Source organism: Artemia sp. Qi Xiang Cuo, chromosome 13 (genome assembly GCF_049724085.1).
Source record: "Artemia sp. Qi Xiang Cuo chromosome 13, ASM4972408v1, whole genome shotgun sequence".
Classification (NCBI taxonomy): domain Eukaryota; kingdom Metazoa; phylum Arthropoda; class Branchiopoda; order Anostraca; family Artemiidae; genus Artemia; species Artemia sp. Qi Xiang Cuo.
Genome location: NC_142806.1, coordinates 68,423,111 through 68,445,865, shown reverse-complemented (window position 1 = coordinate 68,445,865; position 22,755 = coordinate 68,423,111). Strand labels below are relative to the sequence as shown.

The 22,755-nt window shown below is 33.4% G+C and overlaps 1 protein-coding gene across 2 annotated transcripts in view; it reads left to right on the top strand.

Annotated features, from left to right (window-relative positions):
* LOC148945587 (sphingomyelin phosphodiesterase-like) overlaps positions 1 to 22,755 on the top strand; it is a 262,974-nt gene that overhangs the window by 231,865 nt on the left and 8,354 nt on the right. For both annotated transcript variants that reach the window (XM_089098599.1, XM_089098600.1), the window contains exons 10-11: positions 15,913 to 16,105; positions 21,102 to 21,289. In XM_089098599.1, the coding sequence (XP_088954725.1) occupies positions 15,913 to 16,105; positions 21,102 to 21,289 (381 nt within the window). The remainder of the gene's footprint in view (positions 1 to 15,912; positions 16,106 to 21,101; positions 21,290 to 22,755) is intronic.

The window sequence follows — 22,755 nt, the reverse complement described above, 5'->3', positions numbered from 1 at the left end:
ATAGTATACATCAACACCAAGAAATACTTTTCAAAGACCGGTTCAGATCAATTTACTTTCTTAATATCCCTCCTAAACCCATTTTACAAGTTCAAGTACTTATCTTTTTCACAAAAAACTATACTATACAGCATTTAGGATACTACAAAACAACTACTTATCCATGTAATTACATGTAATTACAAACTACGGTACTTATGTCCATGATAAACCGATTTTACAAGTTTTAGTAGTTTTCATTTTCTCCATCTAATATACTTTACAGCTTTTTGGATAACTCAAAACAAAGAATTACTTTTCAAATACCAATTCAGAGCAAGTTACTTTCTTATTGTCCCTCCTAAACCCATTTTCCAAGTTGAAGTACTTATCTATTTAACCAAAAAAAATGATTTAAAGCATTAAGTAACACAAAACACAAATAAAAAATATAAAAATAACAAATAATAGAAAAATCCTCTCTTAATATCCCTCCTAAACCCATTTTACCCTTTGAAGTACTTATCTTTTTCACCCAAAACAACACTTTACAGCTTTTAGGACACCTCAAAACCATGAAATACTTTTCAACGACCATTTCATAGCAAGATACATTCTTAATGTCCCTCCTAAACCCATTTTCCAACTAGAAGTACTTATCTGTTCCACCCAAACCTATACTTTACAGCTTTAAAAATACCTCAAAGCCAAGAAACACTTTTCAAAGATCATTTCATAGCAAGTTACTTTCTTAATGTCCCTCCTAAACCCATTTGACAAGTTGAAGTACTTATCTTTTTCACCCACAACTTTACTTTACAGCTTTTAGGATACCTCAACACAAAGAAATACTTTTCAAAGACCATTTCACAGCACATTACTTTCTTAATACCCCTCCAAAACCCTTTTTACAACTTGAAGTACTTATATTTTTCAACCACAACTATACTTTACAGCTTTTAGGATACATCAATACCAAGAAATACTTTTCAAAGACCGTTTCAGAGAAAGTTAATTTCTTAATGTCCCTCATAAACCCATTTTCCAAGTTGAAGTACTTATCTTTTTCACCCAAAACTACTTTACAGCTTTGAGGATACCTCAACACCAAGAAATACTTTTCAAAGACCATTTAAGATCAAGTTACTTTCTTAATGTCACTCCTAAACAAATTTTTCAAGTTGAAGTACTTATCTTTTTCACCATAAACTATACTTTACAGCATTTATGATACCTCAACAACAAGAAATACTTTTTAAAGACTATTTCAGAGCTAGTTACTTTTTTAATGTCCCTCCTAAACCCATTTTACAAGTTGAAGTACTTAGCTTTTTCACCCAAACTATAATTAACAGCTTTTTGGATACCTCAAAACCAAGAAATACTTTTTGAAGACCTTTTCAGAGCAAGTTACTTTCTTAATGTCCCTCCTAAACCCATTTTACAAGTTAAAGTAGTTATCTTTTTCACAAAAAACTATACTTTACAGCTTTTAGGATACCTCAAAACCGAGAAATACTTTTCAAAGACCATTTCTGAGCAAGTTGCTTTCTTAATGTCCCTCCTAAACCCATTTTACAACTTGTAGTAATTATCTTTTTCATCCAAAACTATACTTTACAGCTTTTTGGATACCTCAACACCAAGGAATACTTTTCAAAGACCATTTCAGAGCAAGTTACTTTCTTAATGTCCCTCCTAAACCCATTTTACAAGATGAAGTACATATCTTATTCACCCAAAACTATACTTTACAGCTTTTAGGATACCTCAACACCAAGAAATACTTTTCAAAGACCATTTCAAAGCAAGTTACTTTCTTAATGTCCCTCCTAAACCCATTTTACAAGTTGAAGTACTTATCATTTTCATCCAAAACTATACTTTACAGCTTTTAGGATACCTCAACACCAAGAAATACTTTTCAAAGACCATTTCAGAGCAAGTTACTTTCTTAATGTCCCTCCTAAACCCATTTTACAAGTTGAAGTATTTATCTTTATTCACCCAAAACTATACTTTACAGCTTTTAGGATACCTCAACACCAAGAAATACTTTTCAAAGACCATTTCAGAGCAAGTTACTTTCTTAATGTCCCTCCTAAACCCATTTTACAAGTTGAAGTACTTATCTTTTTCACCCACCACTATAGTTTACAGGTTTTATGATACGTCAACACCAAGAAATACTTTTCAAAGACCATTTCAGAGCAAGTTACTTTCTTAATGTCCCACCTAAACCCATTTTACAAGTTGAAGTACTTATCTTTTTCACCAAAAAATAGACTTTACAGCTTTTAGGGTACCTCAAAACCAAGAAATACTTTTCAAAGACCATTTCAGAATAAGTTACTTTCCTATTGTCTCTCCTAAACACCATTTACAAGTTGAGGTACTTATCTTTTTAACACAAAACTTTACTTTACAGCTATTAGGATACCACAACACAAATAAATACATTTCAAAGACCATTTCAGAGCAAGTTACTTTCTTAATGTCCCTCCTAAACTCATTTTACAAGTTGAACCACTTATCTTTTTAAAAAAAAACTATAATTTACAGCTTTTAGGATACCTCAACACCGAGAAATACTTTTAAAAGACCATTTCAGAGCAAGTTACTTTCTTTATATCCCAACTATATCCATTTTACAATTTGAAGTACTTATCTTTTTCACCCAAAACTATACTTTACAGCTTTTAGGATACCTCAACACCAAGAAATACTTTTCAAAGACCATTTCAGAGCAAGTTACTTTCTTAATGTCCCTCCTAAACACATTTTACAAGTTGAAGTAATTATCTTTTTTCATCCAAAACTATACTTTACAGCTTTTAGGATACCTCAACACCAAGAAATACTTTTCAAAGACCATTTCAGAGCAAGTTACTTTCTTAATGTCCCTTCTAAACCCATTTTACAAGTTGAAGTACTTATCTTTTTCATCCAAAACTATACTTTGCAGCATTTAGGATACCTCAACACCAAGAAATACTTTACAAATACCATTTCAGACCAATTTAATATCTTATTGTCCCTCATAAACAAATTTTAAAATATTAAGTACGTATCTTTTTCACGCAAAACTAAGCTTTACAGAGTTTAGGATACCTCAAGACCAAGAAATACTTTTCAAAGACCATTTCAGAGCAAGTTACTTTCTTAATGTCCCTCCTAAACCCATTTTACAAGTTGAAGTACTTATCTTTTTCACCCAAAACTATACTTTACAGCTTTTAGGATACCTCAACATCATAAAATACTTTTCAAAGACCATTTCAGAGCAAGTTACTTTCTTAATGTCCCTCCTAAACCTATTTTACAAGTTGAAGTACTTATCTTTTTCACCCAAAACTATACTTTACAGCTTTTAGGATACCTCAACATCAAGAAATACTTTTCAAAGACCATTTCAGAGCAAGTTACTTTCTTAATGTCCCTCCTAAACCCATTTTACAAGATGAAGTACTTATTATTTTCATCCAAATCTATAATTTACAGCTTTTAGGATAACTCAACATAAATAAATAATTTTCAAAGAACATTCAAGAAAATGTTCAATTATAATTGTCAATCCTAAACAAATTTAAAAAGTTTAATTACTTATAATAATAACAAACAAATTTAATATACTGATTTTAAGATAACACAGAAAAAAGAAATAATTTTCAAATACCATTTCAGAGCAAGTTACTTTTTTAATGTCCCTCCTAAACCCATTTTACAAGTTGAAGTACTTATCTTTTTCACCCAAAACTATACTTTACAGCTTTACAGATTACGCTCGCGTACATAGGCTAACCTAGCCTAACATAACTTAACCTAACCTAACTTAATCTAGTCTATCCTAACCTAACCATTCACCTAACTTTTTGCCTGTCTTTCACCTAACCTAACCTAAGTGAGGCGTACATAGGATAACCTAACCTAATCTAACCTAATTTAATCTAGCCTAACCTAAGTATTTCTTGGTGTTGAGAAGAAAGTAACTTAAGTACATTAAGAAAGTAACTTGCTCTGAAATGGTCTTTGAAAAGTATTTCTTGGTGTTGAGGTATCCTAAAAGCTGTAAAGTATAGTTTTGGGTGAAAAAGATAAGTACTTCAACTTGTAAACTGGGTTTAGGAGAGACATTAAGAAAGTAACTTACTCTGAAATTGTCTTTGAAAAGCATTTCTTGGTGTTGAGGTATCCTAAATGCTGTAAAGTATAGTTTTGGGTGAAAAAGATAAGTACTTCAAATAGGAAAATGAGTTTAGGAGGGACATTAAGAAAGTAACTTACTCAGAAATGGTCTTTGAAAAGCATTTCTTGGTGTTGGGGTATCCTATAATCTGTAAAATATAGTTTTGGGTGAAAAAAATAAGTACTTCAACTTGTAAATTGGGTTTAGGAGGGAGATTAAGAACGTATCTTGCTCTGAAATGGTCGTTGAAAAGTATTTCTTGGTGGTGGGGTATCCTAAAAGCTGTAAAGTATAGTTTTATGTGAAAAAGATAAGTACTTCAACTTGTAAAATGGATTTAGGAGGGATATTAAGAAAGTAACTTGCTCTGAAATGGTCTTTGAAAAGTATTTCTTGGTGTTGAGGTATCCTAAAAGCTGTAAAGTATAGTTTTGGGTAAAAAAGATAAGTACTTCAACTTGTAAAATGTGTTTAGGAGTTACAATAATAAAGTAACTTTCACTGAAATGGTCTTTTAACAGAATTTCTAGGTTTTGAGGTATCATCAAAGCACAAAAGTATAGTTTTTTGGCAAAAAGATAAGAGATTCTAGTTGGAGTATGGTTTTATGAGGGGACATTGTGAAAGCAACTTGCTCTGAAATGGTCTTTGAAAATTATTTCTTGTTATAGAGGTATCATCAAAGCTGTTAAGTATAGTGTTGGGTTAAAGAGATAAGTAATTCAACTTGTAAAATGGGTTTAGGAGGGACATTAAGAAAGTAACTTGCTCTACAATGGTCTTTGAAAAGTATTTCTTGGTGTTGAGGTATCCTAAAAGCTGTAAAGTATAGTTTTGGGTGAAAAAGATAAGTACTTCAACTTCTAAAATGGGTTTAGGAGGGACATTAAGAAAGTAACTTGCTCTGAAATGGTCTTTGAAAAGTATTTCTTGGTGTTGAGGTATCCTAAAAGCTGTAAAGTATTGTTTTGGATGAAAAAGATAAGTACTTCAACTTGTAAAATGGGTTTAGGAGGGACATTAAGAAAGTAACTTGCTCTGAAATGGTCTTTGGAAAGAATTTCTTGGTGTTGAGGTATCCTAAAAGCTGTAAAGTATAGCTTTCGTTGAAAAAAATAAGTACTTCAACTTGTAAAATGGGTTTAGGAGGGACATTAAGAAAGTAACTTGCTCTGAAATGGTCTTTGAAAAGTATTTCTGGGTTTTGAGGTGTCCTAAAAGCTATAAAATATTGTTTTGGGTGAAAAATATAAGTACTTCAAAGTGTAAAATGGGTTTAGGAGGGATATTAAGAGAGTAACTTGCTCCGAAATGGTCTTTGAAATGTATTTATTGGTGTTGAGGTATCCTAAAAGCTGTATTGTATAGTTTTGGGTGAAAAAGATAAGTAATTCAACTTATAAAATTGGTTTAGGAGAGACATTAAGAAAGTAACTTGCACTGAAAAGGTATTTGAAAATTATTTCTTGGTGTTGAGGTATCCTAAAAGCTGTAAAGTATAGTTTTGAGTGAAAAAGATAAGTACTTCAACTTGTAAAAGGGGTTTAGGAGGGACATTAAGACAGTAACTTTCTCTGATATGTTCTTTGGATTGTTTGTGGTTGTTTGGTTTTATACAATATGATTATTATTTTATTTTTGGGTGAAAAATATTAGTCGTTTAAGTTGGAAAATGGATTAAGGAGTGAAATTAAGACAATAACCGACTCTTAAATTGGATTTGAAATGTAATTAATGATGTTGATGTATAATTAAAGCTGTAACTTATAGGTGTGGGTCGAACATATAAGTACCTCAAGTTGGAGATTGGGTTTATGAGGGACATTAAGAAAACAACTTGCACTGAAATTGTCTTTGAAAATTATTTCTTGGTATTGAAGCGTCTTCAAAGCTCTAAAGTATAGTTTTTGGTGAAAGAGAAATGTACTTCAAGATTTAAAATGGGTTTAGGAGGGACATTAAGAATGTAACTTGCTCTGAAATGGTCTTTTAAAAGTATTTCTTGGTGTTGAGGTATCCAAAAACTGTAAAGTATAGTTTTGGGTAAAAAAGATAAGTACTCCATCTTGTAAAATGGGTTTAGGAGGGGACATTAAGAAAGTAACTTGCTCTGAAATGGTATAAGAAAAGTTTGTCGTTGTGTTTATGTTTCCTTATAGCTGCACAGAAATCATGTTTTGGAAAAAGATAAGTAATTAGGGTAGTAAATATGGCGAAGAAGGGGACATTCAGACTGTAACATTATAAGACATTGTAGTTGTTAATTATATCTTTGTATTGAGCTATCCTAAAACTGTACAGTTTCGAGGTTGGTGAAAAAGGTAAGGACTCCAACTTGTAAGATGGGTTTGGGTGTGACATTAAGAAAGTAACTTGATCTTAAACGGTCTTTGAAAAGAATTAAGATTTAATTAGGTATCATAAATGAAGTAATGTTTAGAGTTGGATGAAAAAGATAACTACTTCAAATTGTTAAATGGGTTTAGGAGGGAGATTAAGAAAGTAACTTGCACTGAAACGGTCTTTGAAAAGTATTTATTGGTGTTGAGGTATCCTAAAAGCTGTAATGTATAGTTTTGGGTTAAAAAGATAAGTACTTCAACTTGAAAAATGGGTTTTGGAGGGACATTAAGAAAGTAACTTGCTCTAATATGGTCTTTGGAAAGTATTTCTTGGTGTTGAGGTATCCAAAAAAGCTGTAAAGTATAGTTGTGGGATGAAAAAGATAAGTACTTCAACTTGTAAAATGGATTTAGGGGGGACATTAAGAAAGTAACTTGCTCTGGAATGTCCTTTGAAAATTATTTCTTGATGTTGAGGTCTCCTAAAAGCTGTAAAGTATAGATTTGGGGGAAAAAGATAAGTACTTCAACTTGTAAAACGGGTTTAGGAGAGACATTAAGAAAGTAACTTACACTGAAATTGTCTTTGAAAAGAATTTCTTGGTGTTAAGGTATCCTAAAACTGTAAAGTATAGTTTTGGGTGAAAAAGATAAGTACTTCAACTTGTAAAATGGGTTTAGGAGGGACATTAAGAAAGTAACTTGCTCTAAAATGGTCTTAGAAAAGTATTTCTTGGTGTTGAGGTATCCTAAAATCTGTAAAGTATAGTTTTGGATGAAAAAAATGAGTACTACAACCTTTAAATTGGGTTTAGTAGGTACATTAATTACGTATCTTGGTCTTAAATGTTCGTTGGAATGTATTTCTTGGTGGTGGGGTATCCTAAAAGCTGTAAAGTATAGTTTTGGGTGAAAAAGATAAGTACTTCAACTTGTAAAATGGATTTAGGAGGGACATTAAGAAAGTAACTTGCTATGAAATGGTCTTTGAAAATTATTTCTAGGTGTGTTGGTATTCTAAGAGCTGTAAATTTTAGTTGTGGTTAAAAAAGATAATTACTTCAACTTGTAAAATGGTTTTAGGAGGGACATTAAGAATTTAACTTGAACTGAAATGGTCTTTGAAAATTATTTCCAAGTGTTGAGGTATCCTCAAAGATGCATAGTATAGGTGAGGGTCAAAAAAATAAGTACCTCAAGTTGGATTAAGGGTTGAGGAGGGACATTGTGACAAGAACTAGCTCTGACATGGTCTTTGGAAATTATTTCTTGGTATTAATGTATCTTCAAATATGTGAAGTATAGTTTTGGGTCAAAGAGAAAAGTACTTAAAGTGGTAAAGTGTGGTTATGAGGGACAGTGTTAAAGTAACTTGCTCTGACATGGTCTTTGAAAAGTATTTCTTGGTGTTGTGGTATCCTAAAAGCTGTAAAATCTAGTTTTGGGTGAAAAAGATAAGTACTTCAACTTGTAAAATGGGTTTAGGACTGACATTAAGAATGTAACTTGCTCTGAAATGGTCTTTGAAAAGTATTTCTTGGTGTTGAGGTATCCTAAAAGCTGTAAAGTACAGTTTTGGACTAAAAAGATAAGTACTTCAACTTGTAAAATGGGTTTAGGAGGGAAAATAAGAAAGTAACTTGCTCTGAAATGGTCTTTGAAAAGTATTTGTTGGTGTTGAGGTATCCTAAAAGATGTAAATTTTATTTGTTGGTGTAAAAGTTTACTTCTTGAACTTGTAATTTCGGTTTTTGAGGGACGCTAAGAAACTAGATTTCTCAAAAATGGTCTATGGTATTTATTTCTTGTTATTGATTTATCCTAATTGATTTAAATTTTAGTTGTGGGTGAAAAAGATTAGTACTTCAACATGGGTTTAGGAGGGACATTAAGAAAGTAAATTGCTCTGATATGGTCTTTGAAAAGTATTTCTTGGTGTTGAGGTATCCTAAAAGCTGTAAAGTATAGTTTTGGGTGAAAAGGATAAGTACTTCAACTTGTAAAATGGGTTTAGGAGGGACATTAAGAAAATAACTTGCTCTGAAATGGTCTTAAAAAAGTATTAAAAATGGTGAGGGGACTCTTTGGGGGTCGGGGGTCCTTTGGGGGGCCGGGTGGTCCTTTTGGGTTCCGGGGGGCCCCTTCGGGGTTGTGATGGGGATCGGAGCCCTTTGGGGTTGGGGTAGGGGACCTCACGACACTGTTCAAATGAAACTTGTGTATTATAACGACCACCCTCAAATTCTCTTCTAAAACCTTTTCTAAAATCATCTTTTAAAATGTCTAAAACGGTTTCGCCCAAATAATCTCTAAACGTAATTTCAGCGTGTTCCTTTTGTTTTTGACATCTCTGTGCTTTCACATTTGAAATTACTGAGAAACCCTTTCGCTCGCTAATCACTTCATCGCTAAGATCAAAACATTCACCCGGAAACAATTCTCTTGGTAGAACTCCAAAGACATTAATAGACATTCGCTCGGAAACAATGCTCTTTGGAAACAACAAATTAATTCCCCTTTCGTGAATCAATAATTCCTTTTGACGACCAATATGCATATAAAAAAATTTTGATTTCGCTCAACAATCCCCTGAAGAATCATAGGCAGCGCAATAGCGCTGCCTAAGTAAAGAACGATGTTGGCACAATGTATTATTTATTTTTTTTCTTGGTTTTAGACCAGGGCACTTCGTATCGAAGGAGTTGTCGTAGAAACTTCGAAAAGGGCTCATTCGATTGGAAATTGGAGTGGCTAGTGCCCTTTTTAATAGTCTAAAGTGATTGGAGGGCAACTAGCCCCCCTCCACGCCCATCATTCCCCCAAACACATCCAATTAAAATTTTGAGATAGCCATTTTGTTCAGCGTAGTTGATTTCCAGATAGAAAATATGTTTTTGAGGAGGTCACTCCCCCACAACCCTCAGGACAAGGGATTTAAGTTATACCCTGGCGTATATAAGAACGATGCTGGCACAATGTATTATTATTTTTTTTTCCTTTAGACCAGGGCACTTCGTATAGAAGGAATTGTCGCAGAAACTTCGAAAAGGGCTCATTCAATCGGAAATTGGAGTGGCTTGTGCCCTTTTTAATAGTCGAAAATTATTGAATAGCAACTAAAACCCCGTCCACGCCCACCATTTCCCGAAACACATCCTATTAAAATTTGGTTCAGCGTAGTTGATTTCCAGTTAAAAGATATGTTTTAGAGGAGGTCACTCCCCCACAACCCTCAGGGCAAGGATTTTAAGTTATGCCCTGGGATAATTTTTTTCTTTCAGACCAGGGCACTTCGTGTCGAAGAAGTTCTCGTAGAAACTTCGAAAAGGGCTCATTAAATTGGATATTGGAGAGGCTTGTGCCCTTTTTAATAGTTGAAAGTGATTGGAAGGCAACTAAAACCCCTTCCACGCCAACTGTTTCCCGAAACACATCCAATCAAAATTTTGAGATAGCAATTTTGTTCAGCGTAGTTGATTTCTAAATTGAAATTATGTTTTTGGGGAGGATATTCTCCCACAGCTCTTAGGGCAAGGGTTTTAAGTTATACCCTGGGGGCATATAAGGGTTTTATAGAAGGCGTTGTCTAAGAAACTTCAAAAAAGGCTCATTTGATTGGATATGCAAAGGACTAGTGCCCATTTTAATAGTCTAAAGTGATTGGAGGGCAACTAACCCTCCTCTCTCGCCAACCTTTTCCCCAAACACATCCAGTCAAAATTTTGAGATAGCCATTTTGTTCAGCGTAGTTGAAATTTCCGGAAGCCACGTCTTTGAGGATGACACCCTCCAATAGCCCTCAGGGCAAGGGTTGTAAGTTATGCCCTTGGGGCATATAAGGTTTTTATAAGACGCTTTGTTATAGAAATTTCAAACAAGGCTCATTCGATTGGAAATTGAAATGGTTAGTGCCCTTTTTAATAGTCAAAAGTGATTGGAAGGCAACTAACACCCCTTCCAGCCCACCATTTCCTCAAACTCATCCAATCAAAATTTTGAGATAGCCATTTTTTTCAGCGTAGTTGATTTCCTGTTAGAAGATTAGTTTTTGAGGAGGTCACTCCCCCACAACCCTCAGGGCAAGGATTTTAAGTTTATGCCCTGGGATAATTTTTTTCTTTTAGACCAGGGCACTTTGTGTCGAAGAAGTTGTCGTAGAAACTTCGAAAAGGGCTCATTCAATTGGATATCTGAGTGGCTTGTGCCCTTTTTAATAGTCGAAAGTGATTGGAAGGCAACTAACACCCCTTCCACGCCCACCGTTTCCCGAAACACATCCAATCAAAATTTTGAGATAGCAATTTTGTTCAGCGTAGTTGATTTCTAGATAGAAATTATGTTTTTGAGGAGGATATTCTCCCACAGCCCTTAGGGCAAGGGTTGTAAGTTATACCCTGGGGGCATATAAGGTTTTTATAGAAGGCGTTGTCGTAGAAACTTCAAAAAAGGCTCGTTTGATTGGAAATTCAAACTACTAGTGCCCATTTTAATAGTCGAAAGTGATTGGTGGGCAACTAACCCTCCTCTCTCGCCCACCTTTTCCACAAACACATCCAATCAAAATTTTAAGATAACTATTTTGTTCAACATAGTTGAAAGTTCCGGACATTAGGTATTTGAGGATGACACCCTCAAACATCCCTCAGGGCAAGGGTTGTAAGTTATGCCCTGGGGGCATATAAGGTTTTTATAAAACGCTTTGTCATAGAAACTTCAAACAAAGCTCATTCGATTGGAAATAGAAATGGTTAGTGCCCTTTTTAATAGTCAAAATAGATTGGAAGGCAACTAACACCCCTTCCAGCCCACCATTTCCTCAAACTCATCCAATCAAAATTCTGAGATAGCCATTTTTTTCCGCGTAGTTTATTTCCAGATAGAAAATATGTTTTTGAGGAGAACATTCCCCCACAACCTTCTTCTTCCAAGCATAGCCTTTTTGTTCCAAGCAGTTTAAAGTTCAGGAAATTATACCTTTGAGCAGGACACTCCCCCTAAGGTCTTCAGGGCAAGGATTATAAGTTATACCCTAGGGGCATATAGTTTTTATTTAGATTGTTTGTCCTAGAAACTTAAAAAGGGCTCATTCGATTGGAAATTCAAAGGGCTAGTGCCCTTTTTAATAGTCGAAAGTGATTTGAGGGCAACTAACACCCTCTCACGCCTACCCTTTCCCCAAACACATTCAGTTTATTTATTCAATTAAATTTATTCGAATAAAAACATAACACAAACATCAATAACAATAAAGATCCTAGAAGAGAAATTGTTAAGGACCAAAAGAAGAAAAAAATTAAAGTGACACTGAAAAAAAAGGATAGAAGAATAAAACATGGGTAATTAAAGCAAATGTGTTAAAAATTGAAAGATTAAATTATATTATCAAGTTTTGTTACATTTTTGTACAGCTTGCAGAAACTTGTGACTAGTTCAACACTGGAGGGTATTTTGTTCCATTGAATAATAGTTTTGTAAATGGGAGATTGCTGGGCAGCACTAGAAACGCATTTAGGAATTATAAAGGCTCTATTGGAGGATCGGAGACAGTGGGCTTCCGAATTATTTATATTATAATATGTCTGTAGTTGAGGAGGAAGATTGTTGTGGAGAGCAGAGTAAGCAAGCGATAAGTTTAGTTATCGTATGATTTAATCAAGTGGAGAAATGCCAAAATCTGAATACAAATCAAGAATTGGATATAGACGGGGAAGCCGAAAAACTGCTTTAATGGCACGATTTTGGGCAAATTTGAGTTTTTTTGTGAAGGACCGGTTTGTATTTCCCCAAACTGATCCGCAATAAGAAAAGTAAGGAACAATAAAAGAATAATAGAGGGTAACTAAGATGTCAGGAGGAAAAAAATAATTCACACGGATAATCATAGCTACTTGTCTCAAAATTATTGCTGTGATGTAAGAAAAACGATTAGAGAATGACAAGCATGAGTCAATAAATACACCAAGAAACTTGGCAACATCCATTTGTGGGAGGATGCTGGAGGAGTACTTGAGACCAAAAGCAGGTTGAATTACGTCTTTGTTGCAGTGGTTCTGAATAATACTATTTGACTTTTTTTGCTATTAATGGTCATTTTATTCGTAAGGCATCACGCCTGGACTCTTTTCACAAGGACTTGGGCAGAGGTTATTGTCTATGGTAAATTGGTGCCAGTGATGAAGAAGTTGCTGTCATCAGCAAATAGTGCAGGATACACTGAAGGGCCCAGGTCCTAAACAAGATCACTGATATATAGGAGAAATGAAATAGGGCCTAGAACGGAGCCTTGCGGGACACCCCTCCGAACAGGTAAGGGCCGAGAGGATACTCCACCTAAGCTGACACTCTATACCCTTCCAGATGGATAAGAATCAAACCAAGAGAAGGGAACACCACGAATACCGTAACTATATAATTTACATGTTAAAACTCTAGGATTAACCGTGTCAAAGGCCTTAGACAAATCCAAAAATAAGCCCAATACAGTATTTTTGGGTCAAGTTGTGAAAGTATGACCTCTATGGCGTCAATTAGAGCATGAAGAGTTGACAATTTCGGCCTAAAGCCATTTTGGTGAGGAGAAATCAAGGAAATCGACTGGCAAATACCAAGAGTGAATACACCAATTAGATGTTAACACAGCGGAAGCGAGTTCATAACATCCAATCAAAATTTCTAGATAACCATTTTGTTCAGCGTCGTTGATTTCTAAATAGAAATTATGTTTCTGAGGAGGACACTCCCCCACAGCCCTCATGGCAAGGGTTGTAAGTTATGCCCTGGGGGAACATAAGGTTTTTATAGAAAGCGTTGTCGTATAAACTTCAAAAAAGGCTCATTCGACTGGTAGTTCAAAGGGCTAGTGCACTTTTTAATAGTCGAAAGCGATGGGAGGGCAACGAACCCCCCTCTCACGCCCACCTTTTCCCCAAACACATCCAATCAAAATTTTTCAGATAGCCATTTTGTTCAACGTAGTTGAAAGTTCTGGATTTAGGTCTTTGAGGATGACAACGCCCCCACAGCCATCAAAGCAAGGGTTGTAAGTTATGCCCTTGGGGCACATAAGCTTTTAATAGAAAACGTTGTCGTAAAAACCTCAAAAAGGGCTCATTCGATTAGAAATTGAAATGGCTATTCCCGTTTTTAATAGTCGAAAGTGATTGGAAGGCAACTAATATCCCTTCCACGTCCACCATTTCCCCTAAAACATCCAATCGAAATTTTGAGATAGCCATTTTTTCGACGCAGTTTGAAGTTCTGGAAACTATACCTTACATTAGAACACTCCCCTCCCCACAGTCTTTAGGGCAAAGTTTATAAGTTATGCCCTTGAAAATTCTTCAAGTTTCTTTTTAATAGTCAAAAGTGAGTGGAGAGTAATTAGCCCCTCTCTCAAGCCCACCCTTTCCCCAAACACATTCAATCAAAGTTGAGAGATAGCCATTTTGTTCAACGTAGTTGAAAGATCTGGAAATTATGTATTTAAGGATGGCAAACCCCCCAGAGCCCCCAGGGCAAAGGCTGTAAGTTATGCCCTGAGGGCATATAAGGTTTTTATAGATAGATTTTTCGTAAATCTTCAAAAGGGGCTCATTCAATTCAAAATTGAGAGGGCTAGTTCCCTCTTTAATAGCTGAAAGTGATTGGAGAGTAACTAACTCCCCTCTAAAATGCAAATGAATGTGCATTGTCAGTTTAATATACATATACTGATATTTAGTAATCAAAATGTTAATATTATTTGATTTATAAAAGTTATAAAAGTAAAAACATTTATATTTTTTCAGTTAAAGTGCAAATTGGGAAGGCAAAGGGGTTTTGAGCCCAACTTATGTTAATTTCTGCTCGTTTTGGGTTTGACTCAGTTATTTACTGTAATTTCTGTTCGTTTTGGGTTTCATTTATTTATCGATGCTGATTTGTGGTACTTTCATGCTTGATAGATTATTTGATTTCAGTTTTGCTTATTTTTTGTTTAATGGAGTTCTTCACTTTTCTTTGAAAAACTTAGTTTGTGAAAAAGTTTTTTTTTAATTACTCCCTAAAAGATTAAACTGAATACCAGAATGTCCTTCGTGTTTTGGGAAAGTAGAAGTCAAACATGCATACCTCTCTCAGTAACATATGCTATATTTAAACAATGAATAAATTGCCAAACTTAGATCTCTTGCCTTCAGTGCTGTGGGGGTTGGGTTAATAGATGGTTTGTTTCCAATAATTTCGCACCAAATTTTACAAAAACTGTATTTATGTCTTTTAGTTGTTCAAAACGTCACACTCGAGAGATTTCTTGTCAGGAGCTTTAGGTTGATGAGCACAAGTACTTTAGGGCCAAGTCATATCATTATTTAGGAGTTTTTTTTATCCCCTTTTGCCAGTACAAAGTCATATTGATCATCGAAGGGTAAAACTTGCTCAAAATATTGGGTCAATGTATCATGTGAAAAATATTTTCCATTTTCCATATTAAAAATAATTTACCACTCTTTAATTGCTTCTTATTTGATTAACTGCTCAATTGTTTTTCTTAATATAATTTGGACACATATTAAACCATCACCAGGTATTCCAAAATAAGGCAGTAAGAATACTTGTATATTTTTTTTCTTCCACTTTCAAAACTTGAAAATGCCTCAGAAAACCTAAAGATATTATTTTTCTTAATTTCTTTATATTTAAAATATGTATAAGAAGTGAATATTGAAATATGGCATTTTCAAATCCAAAACCCTAATAATTATTTCTACGATAAATATCTTCTGATTTTGCCCCTCGTTCGAAGCGTCAGGGGACTGGAAAATGCCAAATTGCTCTTGTAACTTCCGAATGGTCAAGGTTCACAATTAGGTACCAAATACCATTCATTGCAAACGAAATATAAGCTGAATGACAAAAATCTCTTTGATCCTTCCCAAACATCTCAGCTGAATTTTAAAAAGCAAATTTTAAAGATTTTTTACTAATGTTTGTTTATTTGTAATGTATGTTTGACTATTAAAATATATGATATTTTTCTTTGTGTGTTTTATTTTTGTGTCCCCGTGTTGAGATGGCATCCCTCGCCCGTCTTGCCCAGAGTTTCTTCATTTTCCTTATTTCTTTATTGCTTATCTTCTTTCTTTTTGTTGGCGTTTTTTTTTTTTGTCAACCATGTTAATTTCTTCTATTATTATTATGAACAGATGTTTTATTTTTTCTATGTTCTTCGGTTTATATACCCAACTTTACAAGCTCTGTTCTCTAGTTGGGCTTAATCCTTTTGTATTTTTAAGTGAATTAAATAAACAGTTAAACGGTTAAAAGTTAAGATAAGACATACAGAACTGAAATCATGCATCAATCAATTAAATCTCTTTTTCCTTTTAATTTAGGATCGTAAATGAAAATCGTATATCTTTCTTTTAGTTTTGAGGGTACCCTTGCGGGTCAATTTTATGGTCACACTCATAGCGATGAGTTCAAGATATTTTATGACATTGAGGACCCATCTCGTGCCATTAACGTTGCTTGGATTGGACCGAGCTTAACATCGTATGTTGATATCAATCCTGGCTATAAAGTATACCTTTTGGACGGCGAAAGGGAGGGATCCACTTTCGTAAGTAGCTAGAAGGGTTGTATATTATAATTATATTATATAAAAATATTGTATAAATATATTATAATATTATATATATATATATATATATATATATATATATATATATATATATATATATATATATATATATATATATATATATATATATATATATATATATATATATATATATATATATATATATATATATATATATATATATATATATATATATATATATATATATATAGGTGTGTGGGTGTGTTTGTATGTATATGTGAGAAATGATTGTGTATGTATATATTTATTCTATTTCTTGAAATTTTCATCCATGTGTTTTGGGAAAATTGTTATCTAGGGATACTTCCGCATAAAAAACTATCTAGATAGCTCAGAAGTCGGATAAAAATCGTTAAGAGCCTGAATTATGGTTTTTGCAAATGACGTCATGCACTATGTTAGTACATCATATAAGCATTTCTTATGACATTATATATGGCATCATATAAGTATTTTCTTATATGATGCCATTCATAGCATAAATAATAATTTTGAGTTTCAAACGCTACAGTCATTTATATGATATAATGTCTGTTGGAAGGCCCCAAAAACAAAGATTTGCAGTTGAAGCTACTATAAATGAAGATTCTTTGGAACCAACAACTGAACTAGCGTGTCAAAAATGAAAATAAAGAGCAAAGACACACATAGTTAGAAGACATACAACAACAAACTAGGAGAAGGTCTATGATGAAAATGAAGAGCAGTGAGTCAATGAAAATTAATCTGGAGAGCGAGAATCCAACGTGTCAAAATTGAAAATGATAACGATGATGATTTGGGTTGGGATTTTGACATGGATAAGGTTATCAATACCTACCATACCTTTGAAAATCAAAAATATGGACAGGATAAATCGTTGGAAAAAAAGAAGTTTTTGTCCTACCATCTGAACAATTGCAAGAAACAAAGGTTCGGCGATATATCTTTCATAATGACAAAAGACAAGCCAAGGCAAAAGTTAAAGGTCCAATAAAAAATGTAATTATGCAAAGGTACGCAAAGAAGCGTACCGCGCACCGAGTGTCAGTGCCCGGTACTATATATATATATATATATATATATATATATATATATATATATATATATATATATATATATATATATATATATATATATATATATATATATATATATATATATATATATATATATATATATATATATATATATATACAATGCATGTTTTTTAAGTAAGTACCGTTTTACGATTACGCTGCCACAGTGCTACGGTCGCCGTTCTGCGCATGCACGCTGGTTACCTACATCTCTTGTCTACGCACTGACGCCATTACAGTCTGATTTTTAATTGTATACGTTGTTTACTGAGTGTTTAAGATGCCTCCGACAATCGTGAGTCCCGCCAATTGTGAAGTACGGCCGGTTATACGATTTCTTAGTGCTAAAGTCGTAAAACCGATCGATATTCATCGTGAGATCTGTGACGTTTACGGACAAAACATTATGAGTGATGGAATGGTAAGGAAATTGGTGAGAATCAAAACAACAATCCATGGAATGGCGACATTAATCATCACCCAAAAAAATTAAATTTACCGGGCAGAAATTGTTTGCTTAAATTTCACTTTTTTGGGTGATGATGGATGTCGCCATTCCATGGATTGTTGTTTTGATTCTCACCCATTTCCTTATATATATATAAATATATATATATATATATATATATATATATATATATATATATATATATATATATATATATATATATATATATATATATATATATATATATATATATATATATATATATATATATATATATATATATATATATATATATATATATATATATATATATATATATATATATATATATATATATATATATATATAATATATATATATATATATATATATATATATATATATATATATATATATATATATATATATATATATATATATATATATATATATATATATATATATATATATATATATATATATATATATATATATATATATATATATATATATATATATATATATATATATATATATATATATAGATATATATGTTTGTGTATATATATATATATATATATATATATATATATATATATATATATATATATATATATATATATATATATATATATATATATATATATATATATATATATATATATATATATATAATGGATGTAAATGAAATGGTTCGCCAATCAAATGGTTGTAAAACAACTTGGCGAAAATCTCGTCAATTTAAAAGTCGCCTACCACCTTGTGGAGCCTTTTAACGACTTAACCCTGTATTCAATTTCGTTTGTTTGAGAAGTTCAATTTTCAATTTTCTTGTTTTTTTTTCAAATATACCTCACTAATGAGCACCAATCCTAACAACGAGATCTATAGATGGGTAACTCCGGGCTTAAAAATTAAATTACTGATCGCCACATCCAAATTTCCAACAAACATGACTTAAAATAAAATTCTTTATTTTATAATCATCTTCAATTCAAAGCTTCGCAAATTACACTTAGAGATTTTTATAACCCTCTGCGTTGCATATTTATGCATGCAAATCCTTTCTTATGCAACAAATTTCCGTTTCCCAGATATTTAGAATTCTTAGTTTCCAAGTATTGATAGCAAAGCCTTTTTACGTTAGGACTTTACATTTGTTTCTTATGAGTTTTGGACTTCAAATATTTTATGATTTAGTTTTCTCAAATAAAGACTTTATTATGTAACAAATAATGACTTTAATGTTAACTCTTTATCAAGCTATAAATTTTGACTTTTTAACTATTTAGTTTTCAAATTTTGATAGAGAAAGTCAACAATCTTGAAGGTAAAGCACTTTGAGATTAAGTCTATCAATTAAAGCCTTTAAACAGCAAAATTTGATTTTCTCACCTGTTTTATTTGATTTAGGTTGGATGCAATAGAAACTAGGTTGTTATCTTGCCATTTTACGATAAATATATCTTACAGATAGTTCAAAAAGTTGCTGACTTGTAAGGGAATTGTTAAAATTCACCTCTGAAACAACCTCTGAAAAAAAAATTACGACTCGAGATCCTGGGTCTTCTTTAGCAGCCCGAGATAGAACGTGGAGCTTCTTCCCAAGTAAATATGTACTGAAATGATGTACTGAAGGTAACAATCTTCCAAGTTCAATATCCGAATTGAATGGGAATTTCTCAGATACACTACTTTTTGCTAGTTTCCCGTAATACTTCAAAACCATTTCGTTGATGAACAGAAGCTGATAGAAAATTTCAAACGCTTAAAATTTGTGTTGATTATGTTGAAGAGAGGCTTCACCTTGATATCCACGTGATCTTTGAAGTTATGATCTGTATTTATGTCCACAAAGTGAGAGTTATTTTATCTTTATGAATAGATTCCTGGATATTACTTGTCTGACCAGGTCAGTTTCATAATATTCATCAACTGAGCAATAGGATTCTTTGGAACACAATCTGTTTTAGCCTGGAAAAACAGTGATTCCACGAAAACACGGAAATCATAAGCTGATGTAGTGATTCGAAGTTTCCCTAGACGTCACATCACCATTTCACAAGAAGTGAGGTCAAATATTCTACTTCCTAGAAACAAAGCCAAAAAAGCTCTCTTCTCCAAGTTTTGAAGCAGATTTCTTTTTGCTTTCTCATTTAGGTTTAGCGACATAGAATTTCCTCATCTGTGGCCCACCTCTCAAAATTGATGTGCCCTCTTCTTCTGTGGGGATGATATTTTCTCTGTCATCACTTTGTTCTTCTGCATGAGAACCAGGTCTTAAATCTGCTTAAACAGTTCCCAGGACGTCATTTTACAACTCGAGTCACCGTGTCGACGTCATTTGCTTAATCTTCATCAGATAGTTGTTCGGGATAAGAAGGCTGGACAATAACGTGAATATCTTTGATGGCAGATTCATCGTCTTCCTGCGGGTCTAGAACTTCACCAATGGAAATAGCTTAAGTCGCTTGTTTGCCAGCGAGACCAGGTGACTCCAGTCCTCCACTTTGCCTACAAGTCCAGTTGATATGGTCCGTCATGTGTCAACCCAAAAATCTTGTTCATTCCCATTGCAGTTGCAGTTGGGCATCCCAATAGGCAATGGTCACGCAATATGAACAATCTCAGTTGCCCAGTTCCCTGCAAATCCTGTGGATATGGTCAGTTGTAAACCTTTGTGTATTTTTTGGGGGTCTTCAAATACCTTCAAGTTGCTATAAGAACTGATAGAATATTTGAATTACCCTTACTCTATGCCTATCTACCTAAGGTCTGCTTAAGATAAATGATAGACTATCTATTAATAAGGGAAATGAATCATTTTTATACAATTCTGAAAAAGTTGCTATTATATCTGATCAAAAACGGGAAAAAGCAGAGTAATAATAACAGAAAACGAGAAAACTAACTAACGACCAGGAAGGACAGATATGACATGCAAACTAAATGTATAAGAAAACATTTGGAAGAACATTTAGAGAGAAACCAAAACCAGAGAAACCGTAGATAAGGTTTTCCCAAAGTTGTCACGACAAAGATCAACGAATTAGTTTCATTAAAAAAATCTCTTAGAGCAACTCTTGAAGCCCACGGTACTATAAACATGACACAAACGTGAAAAGCCGTAAAACTTTTCAGGAATAATTTACCAGGAATAAGGTTAAATATAAAGTTTTCCAAGTGCATTCAAAGTGACTTACTGTCTGGAAGAACACTAACTATTTTTGCATCTATTTTAAAAAAACTACCGCTGCGCATGTTACTACCACAAACTTCGTAACTGTGCATAGCGGCTTTATCCATAAAAATTTAAATTCCCAATTTTTCAAAATATGTATTTTCGTATAAGTTTGTACTCTTTCAATTAAAAAAAATAGATCTGCATTGTTGATGATGTTGGTACTTAAAATAAAAGGCATTAAATAATAGGAAAAGAAAAAACATAATCTTTTCATTTTCTGTACAGGGAATGCTTGAGCATGAAGCATGGATAATGAACTTGACGGAGGCTAATTTTGGCCCTTCAGAGCCAAAGTGGTTTAAGCTTTATGACGGAAGAGAGACTTTTGGTCTAAATTCCTTGTCAGCTCAAGACATGTCAAATTTGGTTGATCGATTTATTTTTGACGAAGAACTATTTCAAACGTATTACAGGTAAGTTGATTAGATAAATATATATTTAGATAAATTCGGTTGCACGGTTTAAAGTGGATTCACAATTTAAAATATTAAGCAAAATCACCGTATCTATTCTGTAGAAAACAGGAGAAAATAGCCATTTCAAACACAGAACACGTTTCAGTTTTTGTTACCACTACAACTACTTCTAAATATGTAAGGTCATTTCTAACTTAATATATTCAAGGTATTTCAGTTTTATATTCCAAGAACTTTCAAATTTTTATTCCTTTCTTATGATAATGCCAATTGGGATAGTCCTACTTATGCACTACATTACATGTTATCATAAATAATTATAGCATAGGTTTTAACAATGCCTAGAACAAATTTATATTCAAAAAATAATGTCATTTCAAAAATGAAAAAAAAATATATTTTTTGTAAGGGTGGGGTTAATAACTCCTGAAGAAAAAAAGTTTTATAAATTACCACTGCTACTGTGATTAACATCTCACTGCAGCACCAAGACGCTTGAGGCCAACAAAGCTACACACACTTGCGTTCCATCCCAATCTATTCAATCTATTCAAAGGGTAATGTTCCCTTTTACACTCTCTCAGGAAGTTCACATTTACCTTAAACCTTTTCTTATGATGTCTTTCCATCCCATTCGAGGACATCCTGCTTTTCATTTGAAAATAATACTACCTGGGTATGTAAGGCTGGCAACTTGATTGATCTTCTTGTTCCCCAATATCACCTTTTCACCTTCACTGGTACCTAGTATTAGTGGCCTTAACATACATTTTCAAACCTGATCTTGCACCCTCACCTATTCTATTTTTGCCTGTTCTTGCAAAACCTCACTTATTCTCGCAAAACCACTAAAAGCTCATTTATTTTTCTATCATTTACATCTAGGATGCTGAAATAATCAGCATGCAAAAGTTTAGCTTTAATTTAATCCTAGATGCTACTAACTAGTCTTAAAATCAATAAAAACACCGCTATATACCCTTGTATCTTGAATCAATCCTACCAGTCTTTAATTTGCAACAAAATACTGAATAAGGTTAGCTGCCTTGACATCATATAAGTAACAAGTTAGCCTATTGTCCCTCTTCTGACCAAACACAGTGTTAGTTATAACTAGATTGCTATACGTACAAAATTGTATCTACTACTACTACTACTAAAAACTCACCGCAGTACCAAGCCGCCTGAGGCCAAAACAGCTACACACGCTCCTTCGCCACCCCAATCTATTCAAAACCTCCCTTCTTACACCCGCCCACGAAGTTTCCATTTCCTTTAAATCTTTCATTATGACGTCCTCCCACCCCAGACGGGGACGACCTGCTTTTTGTTTAGCCCTAGATTTCTGGCCGAAAAGAACAATCTTCGGCAATCTGTCATCCTTCATCCCCACAACATGCCCTAACCACCTAAACCTTTCTTTCATTATAGCCCTAGAGAGCGGTATTGAACCACATTTTCGT